Genomic DNA, 24,784 nt, shown 5'->3' with positions numbered 1-24,784 from the left:
TTCAACATTTTCAAACACAGTTTATGGACACATTATTTTCTCACGGAGGAAAAGAGCAACCTGCTTAGGGAGCAGCTACACTGCAGAACACTTCATGTGCCCAGATGTCTCAGGCTCCAGGAGATGGGGTGCCGAGGACTTTCCAGTGAAGTATGAGGAGACATACGATGGATGATAATGCGACCTGAGGCATCATTTGACACTCAGCTGCATCTGGAACATCTGTTGTGACAGGCCTATCATGGCTTCGATGGGTTGGCTTCACGTCTGTGTACATTTCTTCTGCTGAGCCTTGCCTCCCTGCCGTATCTGCGGACAGTTATTAAAAACAAGCCAGGTAAACCAGCCAGAGTGCTCCACCTAAACATCTGAACACGTGTTTTGCATTTTAACCCACACCGGGCCCTCAAGTAATACAAAAGCTGCTACGGTTTATGGTGTGCGTGAGGTTGCTGACGGACATTTTATGCGGAACATAAAAAACATATCACCACCACAGAGCGAGAGCCTTGATACATTCGTATTAATTCACATTTTGAAAAAATAAATAAAACCAATTTAACCGTGAGGCGAAACATTGGCTTTGGCTCTTAGAGAAATGGATTATTTTCTTATAATCATTCTTTTTCACCATTTATATTTTCTAAATAATCAGGCTCAGTGTGACGTGATGTCTTAACTAGTAATATAATCCACGAATGAAGGCTCAGACACACGCACGCTAACACAACACTATGGATTATGTCCTATCCCAAAGCCAGGCTGACCTCTGACCTCCAAAGCCGAGGAAGACACACGTCAGGTGATAAGTGAAGCACGGGGCCTATTGTGCGGCCGGCTCCCTGTCCATTTATTGACTTCCTAAATGATCCATTATGAAGTGATTTACGAGCTCTACCAGCCACCGCTAAGACCAGTGAGCTGCTGTCCGCTCCATTCAGCAGACATCTGCACCTATGGAACCCGCATTTGATTTATCAGAGAATGGACGGAAGCCGGCCCACGCCACCTCTGGTGTTTGTTCAAAGCCAACAGGAGAAGTTAGGAAGCTATTATGAATGCGAGATGTCACCAGAGGGGTCAGGGACAAAAGGTATAGATGGAGCTCTGCAGGGAACAAGGAAAACATATCATTAAAAGTAAGCACCTGGACAAAAAGTGAGTAAAAATTGTCATTTTTAATGTTTTTTTTTCAAGTTTGGAACAGGTTTCAAAACAGCTTTATGGAAATAAAACTTCAAGCAAAAAAAACAAAACAAACTCAAATCTTCAGTTGGACACTTTTTTCCATAACAGTAGCGTCACGGTAGGTCAGCTTGTCTAGCAAATGACCTTGTCTTTCCTCTGTTCACTAATGATTCGTGGCCATTATGCGAGTCTGGCTCTTTGATTTCTCAGGCCTTTCCTGTACAGCATGATGAGCTTCTCAACTTGGGGTCATCCCAGGAGACAAAGCATTTATGAAGCAGAACGTCTAGCGTTTGAAGCCCTGGCCCCCGGCCTCTCGGCATAGTGTTGTAACACATGAGCTCCCATGCTGCTCATTGACTCACAGAGATATTATTAGAGACAGTGGACAGAAAAACAACACCTCCCTATTTTCTCTGGGACTCTCACAACAACCCTTGGCCTCCTTTGTGACAAATGTCATTTCCATAAAGAGACATCTGTATTTAGTAGTGCATTTGATGTCAATGTAGGATTAACCACAGTTGTATTGTAATATTGACAATTCCTCTTACTAAGGACATTAAAATATCTTTTTTTTTCTCTCTCTCATCAAGTTTCGATTTATCTTAACAGTTTTCCTCATATTTTTTGGCTTATAAACAGGTAATGGCGGCCAAGGAGAGCATCTGCTGATCAGCACCTCCTCTAAAGCAACATTCTTCTGCTCTCTATGTCCCCACTGTGATTAACCTTGTTTGACAAATACAGCTCAGGTCAGGCTACAGGGTCTGTGTGTTAAGCTAAAACCTGCTAGAACAACAACGCAGGATTACATAGCTGCTCAGGTGCGTCGTATTCCTCAAATTCAAGTCCACTGGAGCAAATCTCCCATCAGATAAGTCAACACAGTCAAATAGCTGCATCTGGCTTCAGCAAACTGTTATCCTCACAAGTGACTGCATAGCTAGTATCACATGAGAATAAAGAAAATTTCCACTATGCCAGACAAACAAAATTAAAAAAAACTTCCAAAACCAGAGTTCACAGCCAGGGCTTTTCAGGGATTATGTAACAAATTATGACTTTAGTATTTCAGACATTAACTGTAGACAATTAATCTATTTATCAGAATACATGGTTTGGTTTTTATCAGTTAAAACAAAAAACAGTATGATTAGTGAATCTATAAAACTTATTTGTCTGCTGGGGAAAAAAAGACATAAATTAAGAACTAACAACATGCCCAATTTCATTTTTTTAACCGGTCTTTAAAGTAAAAAAGCATAAAATCTGCTGCTCTTCTGTAAGACATTGAGAGGCAAATTTGATGTGTTTTGTCAAATGGTTATTTATTGATATTATTAGTCATGTGGTCTACTGTTTGATATTGTCCCTGACTGACAATTTAACTATGAAACTGCTGAGTAAAAATGAGTCTGTGATTCCCTACTCTGGTTTATAAATAAAGTTATTTAAAAAAAGATTTTGCCACACTTCAATATGGCGCTTTATCACTGCAAGACCTTAATATCAAAAACACATATAGCTAAATATATGCATACCATATGTCCAGAGATCAGACGATTGTGCCTAACATCAGCTAGTCAAGCCAACATCAGCACAGATGAGTTCAGAAAGTAAAGTCAATAGATTCTCTCAGAGGTCACAGGCTCAGTGTGTGTCAGCACCCTCATTGTATATTGACCACAGGCTGATCCGCTGGTCCTTGGATCCAGCAGCCAGCAGTCTTTGTCTGGGGTCCTTGTGGTCAGAGAAGGCCACGCTTAGCACCATGTCAGTGTGGTACTGCAGAACTGCCAGTGGTCGTAGCTTCTTCCAACCGAATACTCGTACCCGGTGGTCCCAGCCTGCCGATGCTAACAGCTTACCGTCGTCTCTGATGCATAGCTGTGAGACTCCTGGGTTGACCAGCGTCACACAGTCCTGGAGCTGTAAAACCACAGAGGAAGAGGATCTTAGCAGGTTAAAAGGCAGACACCAGCAAACACAATTCAAACTTTAACCGTGTGACCACCAAGGTTGCTGATTCTTTGCAGTAATTGTCAAAGACTTATCTTACTAAGATCACATGAGCTTATTGTCCATGCAAATAATAGAAAGAAATAATCTAACAAACTAACTGGGTCAGTAAATCAATTAATCACTGCCGTCTAGGAAACTGCAGCCAACACAAACAGCGACGGGAGAGATTATCAGCTGATCTGATGACAGAGGTCCAAGTGTGAGGCTGGATGCGTGTTGAACCTGGCCGTAGACTCCTGGGACTCAATCATCGGCCATAAAACATTATGGCACGAGGGCCGTGAGCAAATCTCTCTGCGTCCCACTATTTGGTTTGGAGTTAGTGAGGCCTGTTCTGGAAGCACGACGGGGCTTGAGTTACCTTTGTCACAGTTTGCAAGTAAGAGACAGACCATCTCGCTGAAATACTTGTTTGCAGAGGCGATGTTGCTTTAAGCACCTCTGATGAATTACAATTGCACTGAAAGGTCTGGTCAGCAGGAGAAGAGACCCGATAAATACACTGCTGTAACGTCTGCCTGCTAAAGATTAGCCACAGCTCCCTCTCCCTGTGATCTACAGTGTCCCAAGGACTGTATCAATCTCTTTAAAGGGGCAACATTCTGACATATTATAATGAATGGCGGCTAAGATCACAATCTGAAAGGCCTGCTGTGGTGGGCATTCCTGAGGAGCGAACGTGCTCTTCCTGCGAGCTAGGGATCTCAGCTGGATCGCTGGATGGGATGCAAACATCTGGATATGGGAGCTGAAATCAAACTGGACAGCGTAAAATTGACTTCATAAGTTGTGTCTGGGGAGACTAATGGCCCTGGATAGGAGGAGACGTTGGAGAATTTATCTGCGTGCTCCTGTTCCGGGCTGGAACCGTCCACAAGCTGCATGTGGAAGATATAAGCCAGGTACTCACAGCCCAAGTGGATAAAGTGGAATGCAAGGGAGAGCAAGAGTGGAGAGGAATGTCATTGATCAAAACGGAACAAAAAAAAAGAGTCCAGAACAGGCTGTGATGTGACATTTTTTGGTTAAATCAAACCATCGTCACTGGTATTAATAGTATGAAACAGCATGGGCTGCTTTTGACCAAACAAGCCCAATAAAAAGAAACCTGGGGGGTGAAAGATTGTTTGGAGCTTTGTTATTACCTCAAGAAGTTGGTATGCCCCCACCACCCTCCATCTGGTTTGCATTAGAGGCCTGATAATGATGGGTTTAAGTGTCTGTTTTTGTTTGTTTTGCTTCCCATAGTTTGTGTCAGGAAAAGGCATTTGTTTCATTAAAGGGTCAAATGTAAGCAGTAACTGGTTAATGATGTGGTAGTGGTCATTCAGCAGGACCGGCGGGTTAATTGTTTTTACTTTCTACGGTCTGAGAAAGCAGAGAGGATGACTGGTGAAAAGTTGGCTACACTGAGAGGTGGATAGGCAGGAAATTAATTGTCAACAATTTAAATAATTGATTAAAGACATTAATCGAGCAAAGAAGCAAACCATTTGATGGTGGCAGCATTGCAAATTGGAGGATTTTCTTGACTATCTTTGTAATTCGAATTGCCATGAAGATGGAAGATTGAAGATTGAAGATTTCACCTCTTTCTTGAGGGAAGTATCATCTAAATTTTACACAGTTCTCTGAAATTACAAAGGGCCACTCCAGCAATTCAGCAATGTGCTTTCATTAAATTATGACTCAAGAGAGACTCCTGAGTTTTAATCCCTGGTATATGTCAAGCTCCATAAACACACAATCCTATAGGATCTTTCAAAAGAAATGTTTGAGCCTAATAGCAAATATTATATGAGTCATATACACAGTATCTGTCCATGTGTTGGGCAACTCTGCAGCACAAAACAATCCAGCTGTTTGGATCGAGCACAATGTTAAAAAAAACACGATGTATCCATGTTAGAATAGCTCTCTTCCAAACAAGGAAAAGAGTCTAAATGAGATTAATTTTAATTCTATGCTCTCCAGCAGCAGTGATGTTGTTTTTGCTATTGCGACACACCTCTGTTGAATGAATACCAAGTAAATGTTGCAGACTTCGAGCGCTGCCATTAACCAAGTCACAATCTGTAATGAAATCCATTAGCTCTAACCAGGGAGTCTTGGCTTATTTTATCTAACGCTTCATTTTTCTTCCTTTTACTTCCTTACTATCTCATCATAGACAGAATCTGTCTTTGGACTTCATCATTCTTTTCTTTTTGTTTGAACACTCCTTCCTGGCCTGTGTTACAGCATGCAGACACACACACAGCAGGCTAGCTGTTTGAAGGCCAGCTCTCTCAGCTGTCAGGAGGCTACCAGCTCTGTTCAGCAGCTGGGCCTGCAAGACTCTCCGTGGGCTACGACAGATACAACACAAGCTCACACTTCAGGATCCTCTTTTGTAGCATCTCACCGACGGAGGAGACGTTCAAAAGGAGCATCCACTTGGCAGATCTCACTCAAGCCTTGCTTCACCCCCCCTCCCCCTCCTCGTCTTTGCCTCAGACTTGGCACCGATCTTGGTGTTCACGCCGATCTACTGAAACGTCCCATCATCGCTCACTCACTCGAGCCTAGCGGCTGGGAGGCTTTTTCGCAGGTATTTCTGACACACCCTGTCCCTGAATCACACTCGGCAGCAGGGAGATTACAGCCTTTTGTCGCCTTGCCTGTCAGAGCTTGGCCCTGGCTGACAAGAGATGGATGTGTCAAACAGGTGAGCAGACCCATTCAGAAAAAATAGGGGGGAGGGTGAGTGCTCAATAAAAAGAGCTATAATTTTTATGACAGCCAGCTCAAACATACAGTATAGCAGACTGAGGTCGGGCCTGATGCGACCTGGCCCTTGTTCATGTCAGATCAAGACTGACTGACGAGTGCAAGAATTCCAGGGGGGGGGGCATCAGGAATATTTTTACATTTAAATGAAAATGAGGAGCAGGAGTTGCACCTGTAGAGAACTGTCATCAGTCTCGGGAATAGCTCGCTGTCAGCCATGCTTGATTTACGCTGCTAATCTTCCTCTGTCTGTACCTGCTTTCTCTTTCTCTGGTCCGCAACCTCTGTCTCTTTCTTTCTCCTGGAGGAACCCGTCACTGCACTTGTCAATACACAAGTGAGTGTCCGCCTGAATATGTGTCCATCTAGCTTAACACCTTGTAAAGCCCGACGCCCACGCCCTTGTAGCCTTACCCTGACACATTCCCGAAAAATGCACGCTAGCAGGAAAAGAGAGAAAAAAAACAAAAAGGTTGAAGATGATGCCTCATTACTATGAAAAGATATCAGGCTGGCCAGGTCAAACAGCAGATAAAGGCTTCGGGGAGCCATGTGTAATACATTAACCTCCATTCCCAGAGGCTATCTGTCTTTATCTGGCCTTGATAAGCTCACTTCACAACCCTTCAGCTTCACTAAATCATAACTGCACTGCGTTGTGTCACGTTCAGTTTCCCCTCCATTTCGCAAAAAAGCAACATCCATCCCTTCCCAGCCAGTTCCACTACACTGTCCGGTGTTGGAGAGGTAATTTGTGGGAAGTGGGATGCTGTGGCACTTATAGCCTCCTCAGCCTTTATTGCAGCCTCCCACTGTGAACTACTGTTCCCTTTACTGCAGATGTGTTTTTTGTTTAGTTAAGGGGCCTCCGAGGTTTTGATATTTTTATTACCTCTCACGGGTCGTCCGTCAGGACCCGGGGCCCAGGTCCGCCACCCGGCAAGCCCCCCCCCTCTCCCCGTCACCCCCCTTACTGCTGCCACACAAAAATACTTTTGTGGGAAGAACTGAGGATAGCTGTCTGGGCGTCACACTGAGCTGCACTTCAGGATAATTTAAAAGCCCCCGTTGGATCCTTTCCCTCTCCTTGTGCTTTTTTCCTGTCATCTTCATCCTGGATTACATGTTGAATCAATATTTTGTTGCTTGAGCAAAATAAACCAAATAACCACTCTCCTCCTGCTTTTGCTATATTGAATCAAATCCTTCGTAGTGTTTTTATAGAAGCAATTTAAAGGTGAAAGAAAAATCGAGGATTTGCAAATATTTCTAATTCAAGCATTCATATATTAAAAAAAAGGCTTGGAAAGAATAATACCCCTTCACTGTGCAGGCGTGTACTGTATCAGCCTCAGGTTCCCCTCTGCTCTTATTCATGGGGGATGGCTGAAAAATGGGAGCGTTCCTTTTTTGCTCATGAAATCAAGAGAAAATATAGCATGTAATGAGGCGTTAAGTCTCAGAAGCGCTGGCTGTTATGTAAAATGAGTTATGAGCACAAGTTAATGTGATCTTTTTTGGTGTGGCAGAAGATGCTTGGACACATTCTTTAGTGTAAAGTTTGGACCAGTGTCAAGTAAATGTATGTGTGTGTGTACGTATATCCTGTAAATAAAAAAATAAATAAAAAAAGTTTTATTACTTAACTTTAACAGCTCAATGTGGAGTAAATCCATTTTTTCAAATTTTCCAAAACTGAAATATATGTGATTATATTTTTATTCAGAACTTTATGAGATGGTTTTTGAACATATTATCCATGTTTAATGTGGGATTATGTGTCAGTGTGTTTGTGGGTGGTTGTAGTCTAGAGTGACAGCCCCAGACCGGCCCTTGGCCCCTGGCCCTGCCAACGCTGTGTAACCAGCAGCTGATTTATGGCCCCGAAGCCCCGCTGAGCCTCTTCCTCTTTGGCCCCTGATGTTTTCCAAGAGAACCCCGGAGAAAGGCAACACTCCTCTTCTTCCATCTCCACCGTTACTGTTTTAAGATATCTTATGGCATTTAACTAGCTGACGCAACGATCAGTTGGCAGGTCAGTCTCAGGACCTTAACCAACTGTAGAATGCTGCGGTCTGTTATAGCTCCTCATCTGTATAAATAAACCTTAATTGACAAACCAAAAAAAAAAAAAAATTGACTTTGACTTATGAATCTATTTTGGTTACATGACAGTGTGGTTGAATAGACAACACTACTATCCTCTAAGTGTGTCCTCTGCTGACCTGCAGGTTGTTCTGTTCATCCAGCATCCACGAGGAGAGTTTCTTCTCAGAGGATCCTGATATGCCCCTCAGACGCTTCGGGTCAAAGGTCATGCACATGACAGGCTCGGGGTGGGCTTTAGCTTGACTCAACTTGGACCTCTGGGTTACGTCCCACAGCAAGAGGGAACCGTCCTCGTATCCGGCCAACAGGAGAGGTCCAGGCCCGGAGTCTGGCTGGAAGTGAGGGAGGGAGATAAGAAAGAGAGAGAAAGAGAAAGAGAGAGAGAGATGGGAAGAGAGGGCAGAAAGTGCAGCGTGAGGTAAGAGAGCCATGTAGTGCAAACCACAGAAACCGCTGCTGAGCAGAGCAGAGCAGAGGTTATCATCCTGGAAGCTCCCGCTGACACCCAGAGAGACACTGCGGGCTCCATTCGTCAGCCTGCTGCTCCCTCTTTCCTGCACTCCATTACACCACTCCTCACTTTACTCCTCATCTGTATTACTGAGCCACAGGCCTCGCTGCAGGCACGCATACATATAGTGAAGTAAGAGACTGCAAAAAATATCAGTCCTCTTTAAACTTTGGTTCATCCGAAATTCATACCCACATTTATTAGCCACATTATGTCATTTTTTAAAAACATTTTTAAATACTAGCACCTTTGGAATATTGCCTGTTTTCTTGCAATTTCATTTTATCTTCACAGTGATATAAAGACATAAATAATGAAAAAGATTATAGAGTTAAAAGTAAAAATAAACAGTACCATAGTCGATTGACACAAAATCATCAACTCTTCTGCTAATCAATAATGCTTTTTTAATCATTTTTTTATTTAAAAAAAGCATATATGTAGAAAAATATAACAACTACAACTGAATGTTTTCTGGTTTCTTTAGTCTTTTATGACAGTAAATTTAATATATTAGAGTTGTTGGACAAAAGAAGACATTTGAAAACGTCATTTTAAAGTGTGGGGAAATAATAATCAATATTTTCTACAATTTTTCTGACATTTTATAGACCAAAAAAAAAAATCCTCAAAATAAACGATGATAGGGACTATAATGAAAATAATCATTACTGTATCACAGTTGCTGCATGCATGCTCACACGCCAACACAAACTCAAGCGTACCAAAAATCTAAATTAAAAAACACACAACTTTGCTTCGTTCATCTCCATTTCACACTGGGTCATTACAGATCCAGCTGTGATGTTTACAACTGGTGAATCAATCATGGGAAATCTTTTAAATCACATGAGATGAAATGAACCCAGGTGCACATGTAGGCGTTTGACACAAAATGTAAACCACACTACCTCTGTTAAACACATACAGAGCAACCTGCACACATGCTGAGCAGCACAAATGTGGTTATATGCATATAAAAAGAGAAAAATAAAAGTTAGTATTTTGAAAGAATGATAAAGTGAGCGCTGGCCTGCTGTTTGCAGTCATAGATAACCTCTGCTGGCTGGCTTCCTCTACAGGAGTGTGTATGATCAGAGGGGCACATTAGGTTGTGTGGAGGTATACAGAGAGCTTGTAAATCACTTCAGTGAAAGAGAACATAAAGGTGAGCTGATAACAACAGGGGGCTTCATATATCTTCTCACTGCTGTTTGGGAAAAAAGGAAGGACTGAAGGAGAGAGAGAAGGGAAGGAGGTGGAATAGATAAAGAGAAAGAAGGAGGAACAGCTGGTGAGATTTCACCATCATCCTACTTTCCCAAAATCCTACAATTCTTCTGTGCGAGTGCATGAAAAGAACACGATTCAAATCCACCTCTGCTGCACAATGATTTAAACTTTTATGAGCTTAAATGACTTTAAACTGGCCTGTAGAATAACAACAAAAAAGAGAAATTATGAATCCTCCACAGCAACCTTAACCTTTGCTTTAAAAAAAAAAACACCAGGCCTCCAACAACAGCACTGTGCCCTGCAGAAGCAAGAAGCAAGGAGGGAAAGAAATTTTTTCCATATGTGCGAGGGGGCCGGGACTGCCATTTTTACATCCATCTTCAAGTCCTCTTCTCACTTAACTCTATATATTTCGCTTCTTCCAGCTTTAAAACAAATTATAGACAGAGTCGTGTATTCCTTCCAAACACATCAGCGAGGACGAACACTGAGGCATTATGAAAACAAATAAAAACAAGTGAAAATCAGTGGCCCCTGCTTGCCGGCAGGGCCCGGGCTAAGCGTTCCAGACTTGGGGCCCACCGTTTCACTTAAGTGTAGGACCTCCTTGATTGATGATGTCACGGGTCGGAGGTCGGGGAACCCTGGGTAGACACCTAATTCATTATATCCTCCACAGGCCTTTCTACAAGAGGGCTCTCTGCTGGAGTGGGGCTGGGGCTTTGGGAGGAGATTCATCACCACACAACAGCTGGAAAGACAGATGGATGGAGGCTGGCTTGGACCAGTGGAGAAAGAGAGATGGAACTGGTACAACTACAGTAGTTGGTATCCAACCTGTTCATTCCAATGTGAACTTCATCATCTTTATTGTCAATTCAACTATTTCAAGTCAGCAGAAAGCTCTATTTTCAGACTTGTTCCATCTGTCCAACTACAAAGGTTCAAATAGGTCATCGAGAAAAGTTACAATTCTGCAGGATTTTACAGTTTCTTCCCTTTCTTATTGTCTTTTATTTCATCCCTTTTTTCTTCCAACACTATCAAATAATGGGGGGAGAGGTTTAAAATCCCCCCTGCTGTGGCATGTGGCCTATGGAGGCACTACAACAAGCTTTAGCTCCTGAATAAACAGACAATAATTGCTTAAACATCAGATCTAAATTGCCTTTTATTCCTCTTAGGTTCCCTCATGACTAACCCACTGCACACACACAATTTATGATGAAATAATGATTCCACTTTAACTATTTAAGTCTTTTATAATATATAAATCAATAAATAAAAATAAACTTTCACAGTTTCATAAAGCCCAAATTTCCATCTTTCATTTGCTCATTTTGTCTTAAACTTAAAGACATTCACTTCACATAATAAACTGAAGTCTTTATATCTGAGAAGCTAGGAGCAGGTAATGTTTGCCATTTTTCCTTGCAACATGACTTGACCATAAAGAACTAAATTTATGTCCGTCAACTATTCCATTAACTGACTAACTGTTCCAGCTCTTTTTCCTGCCATTTTGTGATTCATATAAAACTGTCTGATCCAATCAACAAGGCAACAAATCTTGCCTTTAAATTAAGATAAGCTGAATTGTCATGCATTGTATCATTATTACATTTTACACAAGTCACTTTTTCCACTATGTGTGCCCTGATATTTTGATTAAATGGAGGATTTGTTCCAGCATTACAAGAGAATTAGACAAAACCTGCCAGCATTTAAACTTGATGTAGATTTTAATAAAATGGTTTTTAAAGAGTGATGGCTATAGATTTTGTCATTAGGATATGCATACGCTAAATATACATGGAAAGAAAGTTATGTATTTTTCCGTGCTGACTTTCTGAAGAAGTTGTGACTTTTCTGAAGACATAATCATTTAAATTATTCAGAAATTCAGCTTAAATCTCACCTATATATAACCTCACTTATAAATAAATGATCACCTTTTTATAAGGCTTTACATGCAAATAAAGAAGTAATTTAAGTCATGAACTACCAGTATATTTAGAGGTAATACTGGTACAGCAGACCAGTTTTGAGCTGCTCTCACACAAAATAGGCACAACATGACACTGTAGGCCTGCATAAATGCAGACTGCTCACATTAATAAGTCTCCAGTAGTCGAAGGCGTATCTAAATGTCATTGGACAGAAATGTGTGGGAGACAAACTGAATTTATTGTGTATTCAGCAAACATTTGTATATCATTCAATTCTGTGGTAATTCCACCCGCAATCGTCAACAAACAAAAGACCAACAGCTTGTTTGCTGATGTGGCCGCCGCAGGCCTCGGGCATGCACAGCCTCCACATAAGGAACCAATCGATTCCTCTGGTTTGTGTCCCGGTCCACCATGATGTCATGGCCACGAGGCAGCAAGGTGATGAGCTGAGAGTGATGGATATCTGTATAGGAACATTTCCTTTTCCCCGCCAGCCTCTGTTCACATTAAAAGCCTTGCACATCATACATCACCACCGTCCCCCTGGCCAAGCCCTGCATCTCCGTACATCAAGTCAAACCCACATGTGGAGGCACTTTCTTCCTCCGCTTTGCCGTATTGTTCGCTGCTCCACAGCCAATCAGATTCAGCGATATGAAACAGTAAGCGAAGTCAGCTTCTAGATGGAGCACGAGGGTTTGAACCGAGGGCTGGGTGGGATTTTGCTGAAGGGAAGCTGACTTGAGAAGAAAAAAATAAAAAAGAAGTGCAGTTTAACACCGCATTTAATCTTTTCCATAAACTCCAGCAGAGAGGGGCTTAAAGGACGACAATAAATCTGTTGGTGAGTCTGTCGTAGGAATAATGGAGGATAATCGCTTCTCGTCTCATGGGTGGGAAGGAGAGACAGACAGAAGAGAGAAACGACAGGGAGGAGATAATTGTCAGTGGCTTCTTCCTGGAGTGGGTGTCAGAGAGAGAGTGAGAGAGAGACAGACAGAGAGAGAGGGTGAAGAGCGAGGATGACTGGCTCAGCTGTTGCCTCCTGCTGTGTGAGATGAAGGAAATATTGGGTAGCATACGAGCATTTGACGTGAAAGACAAGATGAAACTTCTTTCTTATGACTGACTGACAGAGAATGTGTGGGTAGTTTCCAACCTGTGTGTGTGTGTGTGTGTGTGAGTGAAAAAGAAGAAGGGGGTCAGTTACCAAAGTTTTACACACAAACACAAACACACACACACACACAGAGCGGGATTTTAGTCTCTTCCAAAGTCAGCGTAACAGATGAACGTGCCGCAGCCTTGAAAGGAATCAGCCTGAAATGATTTAGAATCGCCTGGGCCCTTTGCCTTTGAAGCCAGACAGCTGCCTGCGCTGTATTACAATGGTATTATATAATTTATAATGATATAATTGATCATTATGTTTCCTGGCACTCAACGCTGAACCAGCATTGGTTCATAAATCAGATGATGAAAGGTGGGTGTAACGCTCAAATCAAAGGGAAAGGAGGAAAAACACAAACAGTGTCAGCGTGCACCGGGAGATTCTGTAACTCGTCTGAGTGTCTCTGTAATAAAATCACAAACACACCGTCACCTTTAAGGCTTTTTCAAAGTAATTCCAAACAGTATTGCAGAAATAAAGGATGAGAAGAATAATGTATGTTTTGATTTCTGTTGCCTGTAAACTGCAGCGCTCATTAAATTCATTCAAACCATCCACAAACTTGCATGTCTAAAAAACCACCCCATCTCCGCGTCCCTCCCCCAGAGTCCCAAACCCAAAGAGTTAATAATTAACCATGAAAATAATTACAGGCTCTCGTTAATGGGCGGGAAATAAAACTTTCGACAGCGTTTACAAAACAGAAAGCAAACTTTTTTTTTGCTAGCATCAGATTGGATGTACAGCTGCAGGCTGATATATGGCTGTGAACCCCCGGCCCTTCCAAACGCTCTAATTACAGTGTTGGGACTCGCTGCCAGCTGAGAAGAAACGTGTGGAAAAATGGCCCGGGACGATCTGTTCGGCTGTAAATCATATGCCACGTCTCGCATGTGCATTTTTGTTGACTTTTGAATTTTTGCATCTTGTTACGTGCTGCTAGCCAATCGGAATAAAGCAGGTAAGTATAGAAAAAGTAGCATTAAAACAAGGAGGACAGAAAGGGTATCTAATGCTACTCACTGAACTTATATAAATACTGAAACAGTATGTTAGAATGGCACTCACAGAGGACTGGTTGGTGCTTACCTGCCACAGTTTGATACACATGACCATCCCAAGTTTAGCGTCTGGTACCAGGCTGCAGACTGGGGTCTTACTGGGCAGCTCAACAATCTTGATCTGTAGAGAACAGAAGTCAATTCAAACTTTAGACTCACTAGTGAAATGTTTTCTCGTGTAGTGTGCAGCTTGCTAACATCACACTTGATGATTTCTGGGTGTAAAACTTGTTCAACCTTTTCACACATCTTCAATTTAGGTCATTGGTGTCACACTAATACTTTCAGGTTTAAGGCTAACATTAAATATAACCAAATTGGCTGTTTCCCTTCGTTTCCAGTCTCCATGCTAATCAAAGCTAACTAGCTTCTGGCTGTCGCTTCACATGTATGTCATAAACACAAAAGGAGGAATGTTGAGGAATTATTTCTTTCGAAGAACACTTCACTGATTTAGCATTGTGCTTCTGTTTTTGTTTTGTTTTTCAAAAGATCTAAATCAATGCATCAAAGAAGTGATAGTCTTTTTCATTCAAAGTATTCTCCTTCCTTGTCAAAACCTGGTGCCTACAGTACCCACAATGCAACTTGACCACCAACAGTTGGGGCTGGAGATCTGAGTATGTTAGGCTAGCAGGAGCTAATGTAGCCTGACCTACTGGCCACAAGCAGAATTGATGTCTGGTAACTTCTCTTCTTCGTAGCTTTTTGCATTAAGCGATTAAGAAATGTATTTTTACATATGCAGTGGTTCTCCACAAGACCTGTAAACACACCTTGATGGGAAGGGTTCCCCTTTGAGGTGGCAAACTCTAGTATAGAATGTTTTTACTCTCTAATTTTTGAGGAATTTATCTATGATGATACAATTTATCCTAGAGTGTTTTGTTTTAATGTACAATATATGTTTTCATTATTGGGTCCCTGATGTACATTTACACACATCCACAAGCTTTCCACTCAAGTCGTGATTTGTTCTGAATTCAAATAACAAAGCGGCAACCTGAATCTGTCACTGGGGTTCACGACCTCGGCGGATCAGAGTGCCTGCAACCAGCGGTACAGTACCATCCATTAGTGCAGAGCAGCCGCCACACTGTCTATAATAAATCCCGCTAAAGCCCGACCCTGTGACATGAATGGTGTTTTCCTGCACACATTGGCACTGATTCTGATAAAATACACAGCCTAATGAAGCCAGTGATAAAGCGTGTGCCTGTATGTGTGCACGTATGTGTGTGTGTGCGCCTACATCACTACCAAAAACTCATTCCTCCGACTTCCTGCGTGCTGATGATCCACATATTCATCCTCATTAGGCCTCAGATTAAACAGCGCCTTTAAGGGAGCGATCTGTATTTTAGCGCTAGGCCACATCTGTCCTGAGTGTTTACCTCTGCATGCCTGACAAAGAGGGCCTTTAAGGACTTCTCTGTGCCTCAGGTGATCTTGCTGCTCTTGTGTGGCATCGCACTGCCCATAAATAAAACACCCACACTATTAATTAATGTTTCTGCCATAGCAGCAATCTGCTGGCAGGAATCTCACTGTGAGCAATAAACAGTGAAACCGCGGGAAATAGCTGAAGAGAAAACTGTTACTCTGTTTTCTTGGTTACGCATCTAAATATTGATCTACCTGCATATTACTTACGGTGCTGAATCACTCTTTTATGCATACTGGCAAGCGCATTGTATTGTTTCTTTGGGAATTTAATTGCAGGTACATCATAAGCGTCTGCCTTGGACAGTCTGTGGAATGAGGTGGGGAGACGGAACAACACAATCGGCTGTGTCCTCCTGCTTTGGACTTGTATGCGTGTGTGTGTGTGTGTGTGTGTGTGTGTGTGTGTGTGTGTGTGTGTGTGTGTTTCTGACTATCTGTGTCTGTTGGGACAATGGCATTATTGAGGTGCTGGGAGTCACAGGCGCCCTGATGCCTGGCCTGCTGGACCGGGGTTAGCGGAGGCACGTTTGGCTGGATCAGGTGACCGCTGTGTCCCTTTCAAGTGTGGCTCCTTCACAGCGGAGCAAGTAACATGAATCTGGAGGCAATAAAAGATGGCTGAATCGCTGGCTGCCCTCGACCCCATCCTGCCTGGCCACTTTGGACACTGGCTCTACACAAAACCCTGCAGGCCTGTGCAGGGTGTTAAGCATTAACTGCGAGACAGACAGAGTAGTGATTTCACCAGAGCAGGGAATTATATGTTCAACGCACGAGTCGAAGCAGGGATATCCTTGTCGGTGACCTTCTGAAAAGCACAATTAAACATGCTTAGGCTGTCACAGAGCTATTAGCTGCAAACACATTCACTGGATGACACGTTAGTGGCAGCAGCCAAAATTAACCGGTGGCTGTCTGGGATTATGTTCTGACGCGCACTCTGACTCATGACATAAAGGTTGGTTACTAATGATGCTGTTTAGATCGCTGTTTGACAGATCCCGCTGCAAACCGCATGCTCTCATGTCACCTTGACTAATGACACATTCACCACTGACGGCCGGCTAAAAATATTACATTTGCCACCTGATTAAATCCAAGCCATCTCACATTTATGGATGCATGCAAAGGGGGTCACGGCAGAGTAATAAGAGGAAAGATGACAGGGCTTTTGATGGAAGAGAACAACCTTTCACAGTCGTGTTGTGGGATTTCCGATATTCCGCTATCCCGGTTGACTAAAAGCCACAAATACAGTATCTGTTAATGTTGGAAGTCAGTCAAGCAGGCTGCCAACAACAAGTCTGCTCAGGTTTATACAGGTTGCCTTTTTTTTTTTAGTCAAGTCAGAAGGTTTAACCAATTAACCGGCCCACCTGTTTTCTCCTTCTGAATGGAACAACATGTGCTAGCTGACACTTGTCCAAATTAACAGCCCTAAAGTGTAGAGACGTGCACTTGTGACAAAAGGTTTCCTGATTCATTGGCCTAATTTAAAAATGATTTTTAAAAAAGGGTTAAAAAAAACGACTAAATAGCTATTTATATATACTATTGTTATCTATGGGATTTCCCTGATGTATGTATTTTTAGATACAACATTTAGGTTGAACTAATTGATTAGAATAACTGATTTTTTTGTCATATATAATAGTAAAACTGAATATTTTGAAGTTTTGAATGGCTAAACTCAAATTTAAAAGCGACACATCAGCTATTACGAGTCACTCCAATTATTTTCTATACCCACTTCCTCTTTTTCAGCATGCACCGGGTGAGAGGCAGTGTTCAAACTGGACTAGATACTAAATACAGTTTCAGAGTTTCCTGATGTCTAACCTCTTCCGTCTCTTGTCCCGCAAAGGCGAGCAGGCAGGTCCCGGGGCTCGTCTCCAACAAGGAACACTGACAGAATCCGACGCTGCCAGTCCACACAGAGTCCACCACGTCTCTGCGACCTTCGCTCAGATCCCACAGCTTTACCTGCATGTCCCGTCCCTGACTGCTCCAATAACAGAAAACAGGAGCGGGGTTTTTATTTAGCAATGTATGTATGTGCTCAGTAAGAAGTTAAAACCCTAAAGACACCGCACTGACCTGATGAGGGTATCTGTCGACTGTGTGCTGAGCCAGATGACTGAACTACCAGAGTGACCTTCTAAAATCTTCTCAGCCCTCCTGTTGTTCAGGTTCCACATATGAATGGCACCCTTCCCTGACCTGCAAAACCCCCAAAGTCCAGTTTATTAAGCTTTTTTAAGTTATTCAAACAGTGTAAAACCTCAGTTCACATTTAGACATGCAGAAAAGCACTAACACTAACTGTGCTGTCAAACACTCTGTGACAAATACTCATAAAAAGAGCAAACTGGAGGTGAAGGTGAGGAAATAAACTTTGAAAATGTTCCAAGACAAATAACTTACCCAGAAAAAAGGAGGGGAGTGTCCCCACCGTGGCAACTAAAGTGGAGGGTGTTGAGGGGTCCACCGGCCCCCCTCAGGGTGTAGATGGGGGATGGAGCAGGACGAGACATCACTGGATCATGCGAGGAGGCCGCGGATCCGCATCATGACTCCCACTGCAACAGACAAGAAAAAGGGAGTGAAAAATTGTGTTTTTGTGACTGAGCTGAAGAAGTCAAAGTGCAGCTTGAGCTCCAATAAAAACTGTCAGTGGGAGGCAGAAATTAAATGTGTTACTTTCTAATCAGATTGATATGAATCAAAGTTGTGCGCCTAGCAAACTTAATCTTTACAAACTGAAGCATCTTGTTTTGTTTTTGCCCAAACACTGAGCAGAGACTGTCAGAGAGCAGCTCCGTTTAGCCTTGAAGCCTTTTCTCCTGCTAACCAGAGCAGACAGTCATGTTTAATGCACAGTCTGTATTTTCTCTATTGTTAGTAGCTACAAACCCTGTGGCAGTTGGGCACACAGCCTCTCCCTCTCTCTCTCTCTCTCTTTTCCTCCCTCTAGTCTACATGATAACACCTCTCTTACTCAATACGTCATAAATCACGATCTCTGACAGCTTAATTACAGTAAACAGACAGAGATTCGGGCTTCTCGCTCCTCTTGTGATCAACAGCCGTTGTCCCAGAGGCAGAGGTAACAGCTCAGGCTTTTATGTTGGAGGAAACGCAGCCGACCGCAGGTATGCTGCGAGGAAATGATGCGTCAATGTTAAATTGCAGCAGGATCACGTGTGAGTGACTCTCAATGATTGGATTGAGAGAGCTAATATCATCAATCCGATAACAGTCTTAACCGCAAATTTGGCTCAAGGTGGCAAAAAGCTCTTTATGCATATCAGCATTTTTTATTATATCCTTTTTAATACCACAAAACTAAATAGTTCTTTTTATTCAAGATGACGCATCCGGCCTACTCAAAGTTATTAGAAAAATTGGACCGAAAACAACAAGAACAACCCCATGAAAATATTACAGAGCAATTAACCTACTTATCAAAATAAAATGCTTGTAGGCTTTACTTTAAAATAAATCTGAAAAAACATGTTCACTCACTAAGGACCAATATCAGAGCACAAGAATCCACTGAGATTTAGGATTTACTTTTAATCATTGGGAATCTGGGGCAGTAGAAGTGGTCGCTCATCTGAGTTAATGAGCACAACCTCACCCCCCTCCCCTCTACTTTTACTTATCATAACCCTTGCTCCCTGCAATCAGCAGAGACTGAAACTGGAGCCCGAGGCATTTCGGGAGCAGCTCATTTCAGGAGGTTAGTGGTTAAATTGTCCATGTGAATCTGTGAAGCAGAGAGATGGAGACCCCTGAGCGGCCCGCCTAATTAAGGACACTGACGCACAACATCACTTTAAAACTGCACACTTACACTTTTTTCCCCCATGCTCACTAAAAGAAAGCTAGATAGACAGCATGAACATCCTTCCAAATACATATCAAAGCTGAAAAATAACAGTCATATTTATTGTGTTGCTGTTTTTGTAGAAAATATGAATGTTGAGGATATTTTTCAAGAGGTATCCAGCAGGAAGGTTTTGGGCTGACAACTGTACAAACTTGTTTTTGTGTGGTGTGAAGACAATGGTAAAAAAACAACAACTGTTTCTGTGAGGTTCTATCAGTTAAACTGCATCTCGTGGTTGGGTAAGGCTGCATTCCTGAGCCAGAGTCCTGTGAGTGTGTGACAGGGGTGGGAGGGGTGGGCTCACCCTGATAACAGGTGGATTAAGCGTCCCTTATTGTCCTCTTGCAACATGCCCTGTGTGGAGCTGTGACTCACCACGGACAAAGCAGCCTTAAAACTGGCTGTTTTCATTGTTTTAAAGACCAGAGGCTGTAAAGCTTTCCACTGGCAGTCATGTGGGGCTGGTGATGGAGGTGTCATTGCGCTGGGCTGGCCTGAGCTTGGGGACTTCCAAACCAAGAGAATACTCAAAAGATAAGAGTATAATGGCCACTTTCGCCTTCCACTACTTGGCTGGTGGACTGCTTCTTCTGCTTTACCAGGCATCAGCATTTCCAGCTGCTGAATCACCCCCCTCCTCTGACAATGACTCTGTTCTGGCGGCGAGTGAGTTACCCACAAAACCCAAATACAACTACGCAGCCGGCTCAGGAAGAGACAGAGACAGACACTGTAAACAAACAAGACAGTGGCAGGATGTCACCCAAATCTATTTGGAAGGACACAATGGAAAAGGTGCCTTACTGGTCCATCTGCAGTTGGGAGGAGGGGGGGGGGTGCCATCATCTTGTTAAAGGATCCTCAAGGACAAGCCACTAGTTCTCTTTGGATCTCCAATATTCTCTGCGCCCATCACTTTTAATGAAGCTCAGAAAGCTTTCATAAAGTGATTGAGCAATAGATAAAACAAGACCCAGCAGGTCAGAGGACTTCTCAGTGGTCTCCTTATTAAACATGTCCATGTCTCAGAAATTACAGAACAACCTAATTAAAGCTGCGCGCCTAATAAATCAGACTGACTGATTAATATACCTGAGCTGGATGTGGGAGCCAGTGGGAAGAGGCAAGAAGAAGAAGGAGGAGGAGGAGGACTGCTGGCCCTGCAGCAGATAAGACAGCTCTGGGGTAATCTGACTCTAAGTCGGTGGATAAAGGCAGTTTGTCTCTTCTTGGGGCTGTCTGTCCACACCTAGCGGGTAATTAGGCCTAATTATGAGAGAAAGGTCTGCTTCCCCTTCATGTTATTAAATAAGAGCCAGCTTCATCCGCCAAGGATCTCTCAACACCAGCAAGGGGCTGGCGACCTTCAGATCAAACGCAGCCACTATCTGTGCCCCCCCTCCTACCTCTTTCCAATGCAGCCCCCCTCCTCAGCATCGCTGCGAATATGAGGGCTTGAAGAAGGAGGGGACGGAGTTATGATATGGGGCATCAAAGTTTTTTTGAGTGTCCACATTCCTCGCTTGGCTCTATAGAGCTGGTATCATGTGATCGGCAGCTACCCACCTGAGCTGTCCCCCCCCGCCCTCCCCTTGTCAAATTCTACCATTCATAAATAAGAGCATGGAAGGAGGAGGGATATGCTGATCACAGGGGTTTTATTATAGAAGCTTTTATAATGCCCCGGCTACACAGGAGCCAGTATGGAGACATGGGATCCTGAGACCCCCCCCCCCCCCCCCCGCTCTGATATCAGCGTCATCGAATATGAGATCTGAGCTGCGTGATGAAAACCTGAAAGTAGATTACACGCAGCTCCGACCAGCGCGTTCGAGATAAACCTTCTAGTGAAAAGCGACCGAGTCTTTCCCAGCGAACTTAAAAAGTGGAGGAAGATGACTACTCTGTCCAACTGCTGTTAAATCATACCTCAGCTATTACTCACTCTGCTCTTTATCAGAGGCAAATGGTCTTATCTGCTGTTTCCCTGCCTTTCGACCCGTCTCGCCACTGGGGGACTTCCACCTCGCCGGCCAGTCAGTAGGCGGTGAGCCAGCTCTACAACTGTTCCTCAGCCTTTCTGCCCTGACACCCCCCCCCCCCAATCTCCCCAACTAATGCCGAACGGAGAGCCAGGTCCATTATAAAAGTCCAGCTAAACAAACAACCCGGGAAGTGGCGAGGAAGACGCACGCCCTTTATTGTGTCTTGGTGGTGGATAAACAGCCCGGTGTTCAGATAGAGGGCTGAAGTCAGACACAAGTGCACCAACACCCACTGTCAGTCACAGATCCAGTGAGCGGGAAGAGGTGGCATTGTTCGCGTGAATGGCGTGAATGCTAAGCAGCGGCCACTGCAGATAAGGGCTCAATGCCTTATGGGTGTCATTGAGGCAAGGACTGATGGGAGGACTATGTCAGAGGGTCCTGATTTAGGAGGTCCTGACTGTGGTCAACAGGTACCAAAGGCCTTATCTGTTTGCATTATCACCCATTTCCTTCCATCAGGTCATTTACCTGGACACAAGAGGATAAAGAGACATAAGAGGGTCGACAGCTCGAGTGACACCATACATCAGCAGGCAGTTTGGGTGCGATGGCCTTCTCATCTGTGGAGATTTTTCTGTCCCTGCATGAATATGACAAAGACATGACAACAGGTAGATGTTTATTGTGCTGTAATCCAAATAAGACCTCATGAAACAGGTTAATAACGACAAGATGTTGACACTTTGTCAAACAGCACAGCCCCCAGCATCACAGCTGTCAGTCATGTTCAGGGGAGTGATAAGTACGTAATGACTGAGTAACAAACAGTGAAAAGTTTGACAAAGTGTTAACTATATGTGACAAACAGTTCCAAAAGCACACAGCCTGGACCCTCCTACCAAATTTAACAAGCTCTTATAGACAGGAAGTTGAATGAAAACAGGAATACTATGAGAGAATTCCATGATTCACACTTCTACCGAGGCTGTGTAATCCTTTAAATGTACTTTTTTAATATAATAGACGCTATAATATAAATTAATAGAAAAGATAATTATAGAGAATATTAGTCATTGTCTTTTATCTGCATTTAGATATGCATCAAAATACACATTTTGACAGACAATCATAATTTGAAAGCCCTCTTATGTAACAGTAGGTGCAGGAGCTTTTGAGGGGTTTGTGTGTGTGTGTGTGTGTGTGTGTGTGGGGGGGGGGGGGGTCATGCTTTATCCTTCTTTATATAATGTTAAAGAAAATCAATTTAAGAATTTCTAGATCTGCTCTGAGTTCACTCCACAGTTTCAAAACTGGATTGCGTCACATTTCATGAGCCAATCCATGACCAATCACACCAACTTCACTCAAAAATCTGCCAGTTTTAAGTTGCTTTGGTGATTGGCATACACAAGTACTGTATGTCACTGATCTTTGGTCATGGCAAGACACAGTATACATTAGATCCATAAGCAGGGAAGCTCAAATCATTATTTCACACTGTTCTCTACAACTCTGTAGTATACTGTAGCATTCTATGTAAAGCTTAGTAAGTTCAATGGTATCTCTGTTCTTGTTTTGTTCTTAATTTACAATTTATTGTCATCTTCAAGTACCTGCTACTTCAATTAGGAACATCTGTGCAATCTAATTCAATCCAATACAACAGCTACAATTATACTTTTTGTCCAACTTTGTCTTTGTCCAAAAAGTGATGATTCTTCTTATGTTTATTACTGAGGTCGCACTCAGTACTGGGGTGCATTATATGGTGACTGGTGTTACTAATATTTCACCTCTCTCATGTATGTTAATGGGGTGGACAAAATATTAGGAATGCCTTTCCATGTAATGCACCCAAGTACACCACCATCACCCACTATGACCTCAATAATAAACATCGAGTACAATTATCACAATGTCAACAAAAACTGAAAATGTATAAGCTTCATAAATATAGAATTTAAAGCTGTTGTATTGGATGGCATTATATTGCACAGGTGCACCTAATAAAGAGGCTAGTGTGTGTATAGCTTATAATAACCTTAGTTACAGTAATATATGTTTGATTTCACACACAAAAAAGTGCTTGTGGCTGTACTGGTAATGTTATGCAAACATGATATAATTTTAAAAATGAATAAAAACGGGACATAAATGATTTCCGTAGAGTGTATGTGAGATTGTGATACATAGGAAGCCGCTTCAACTTTAAATGGGCAGATTTCTTAATGAAGTTTGGCGTGTTGATAACGCCATGAACCTCAACTGAGCATTATGAAGGAGACAAAACAATGTTAATTCATTACAATTCAGAAGCTAAAGCATTAACTTGGTAGCATGTTAGGCTAAGAAGAGATACTTTAACAGTGTATATGACACATAAGAGCACTTCCATTTAAATGCCAGTCAAATTATGTTACTTACAAGGCTAGCAGCAAGCTAACAGCTACCCACAACAGCTACAAACAACGTAATTACCGTAATATCACTGATGACGCGTTTACTCAGGGGACATAAGGTCACTGTAGTAGAAGAACAAGCTTTAACAAAACTTTAGAAAATACCATTTCACTGAGACGCCGGTGATGTGACAGTAGACAGAGAGACTCAGCCAGCGGAGACACTACAGATACAAAACATCCGCCACATTTTCAGGACCCCTGGAAGCTGTCCGTAAGTGTGCCTGTACAGAAAAATCTCTCTCTCTCTCTCTCTCTCTCTCTCTCGTTCTCTCTTTCTCTGCTTACTTTCTTCTTGTCTTTTCACTTTCCCTTCCACTCCTATGAAAATCATTATGTGTCAATATCACATTTTTAATGCTATAAAAATATTGAATGACGGGGCAAAAGTAAGTAATTAGTTGATACATAAATTACAGCACAGCTCTCTGATATATAATTATAATTTCAGTTCAACTCAGACTTAATTAAGGACACAGCTCATGGAGGTCCATAGAACAATAAAACCAGATATATGCCAAAATGAATAAGTCGCCACATTGAATAGCTAATAAGAAAAAGTACATACAAGAAAGCATCCCACAATTATCTCATTAAGATGAGTGTAATTGGTTGATTTATAATGTGTATTTTCAACTGAATAGGCTAGAAGGGATCAGAAGAATTTGCTCAAAAAAACTTTGAGTACTAACACCTCAGATAGTGTGCCCTTTTCATTTCTTTCTACTTAATAGGCCACTAAACACAGCCTAAAAGAGTCATCACAACTGATCGACAACTATGCGACTCACACAGCTGTACAATACTGCATGAACAGGAGAGCTCCTTTTTTCATCCTTTTCATTCTAATTGAGAAAAGAGAGACAGAGAAAACACAGGGCTCTAATCCACAGAGCACACAGACCCCTTTCATGCGAGTGCTGGGAGAGACCTTTATTTGTCCATTCCTATCATGGAGAAAGCGGGTTTCAAGGTTG

General features: G+C 42.6%; 1 protein-coding gene across 2 annotated transcripts; it reads right to left on the bottom strand.

Moving 5' to 3' along the window:
- Positions 1–2,682: 2,682 nt before the first annotated feature.
- Positions 2,683–24,001, bottom strand: gnb1l (guanine nucleotide binding protein (G protein), beta polypeptide 1-like). Of its 2 annotated transcripts, XM_053325773.1 has the most exons (8): positions 23,913–24,001; positions 21,877–21,988; positions 17,893–18,047; positions 17,566–17,688; positions 17,308–17,470; positions 14,051–14,143; positions 8,208–8,423; positions 2,683–3,120 (listed from the first exon to the last, which is right to left on the bottom strand). In XM_053325773.1, the coding sequence occupies exons 3-8, from the start codon at positions 18,000–18,002 to the stop codon at positions 2,842–2,844; spliced, it is 984 nt and encodes a 327-aa protein (XP_053181748.1). In that variant the 5' UTR covers positions 18,003–18,047; positions 21,877–21,988; positions 23,913–24,001; the 3' UTR covers positions 2,683–2,841. The 2 variants fall into 2 exon arrangements, with proteins under 2 accessions (XP_053181748.1, XP_053181749.1); XM_053325774.1 differs by lacking the exon at positions 21,877–21,988 and having other exon boundaries at positions 23,913–23,982.
- Between the last annotated feature and the right edge of the window lie 783 nt (positions 24,002–24,784).

Source organism: Scomber japonicus, chromosome 9 (assembly GCF_027409825.1).
Source record: "Scomber japonicus isolate fScoJap1 chromosome 9, fScoJap1.pri, whole genome shotgun sequence".
Lineage (NCBI taxonomy): Eukaryota > Metazoa > Chordata > Actinopteri > Scombriformes > Scombridae > Scomber > Scomber japonicus.
This window is presented reverse-complemented; position numbering and strand designations above follow the sequence as displayed.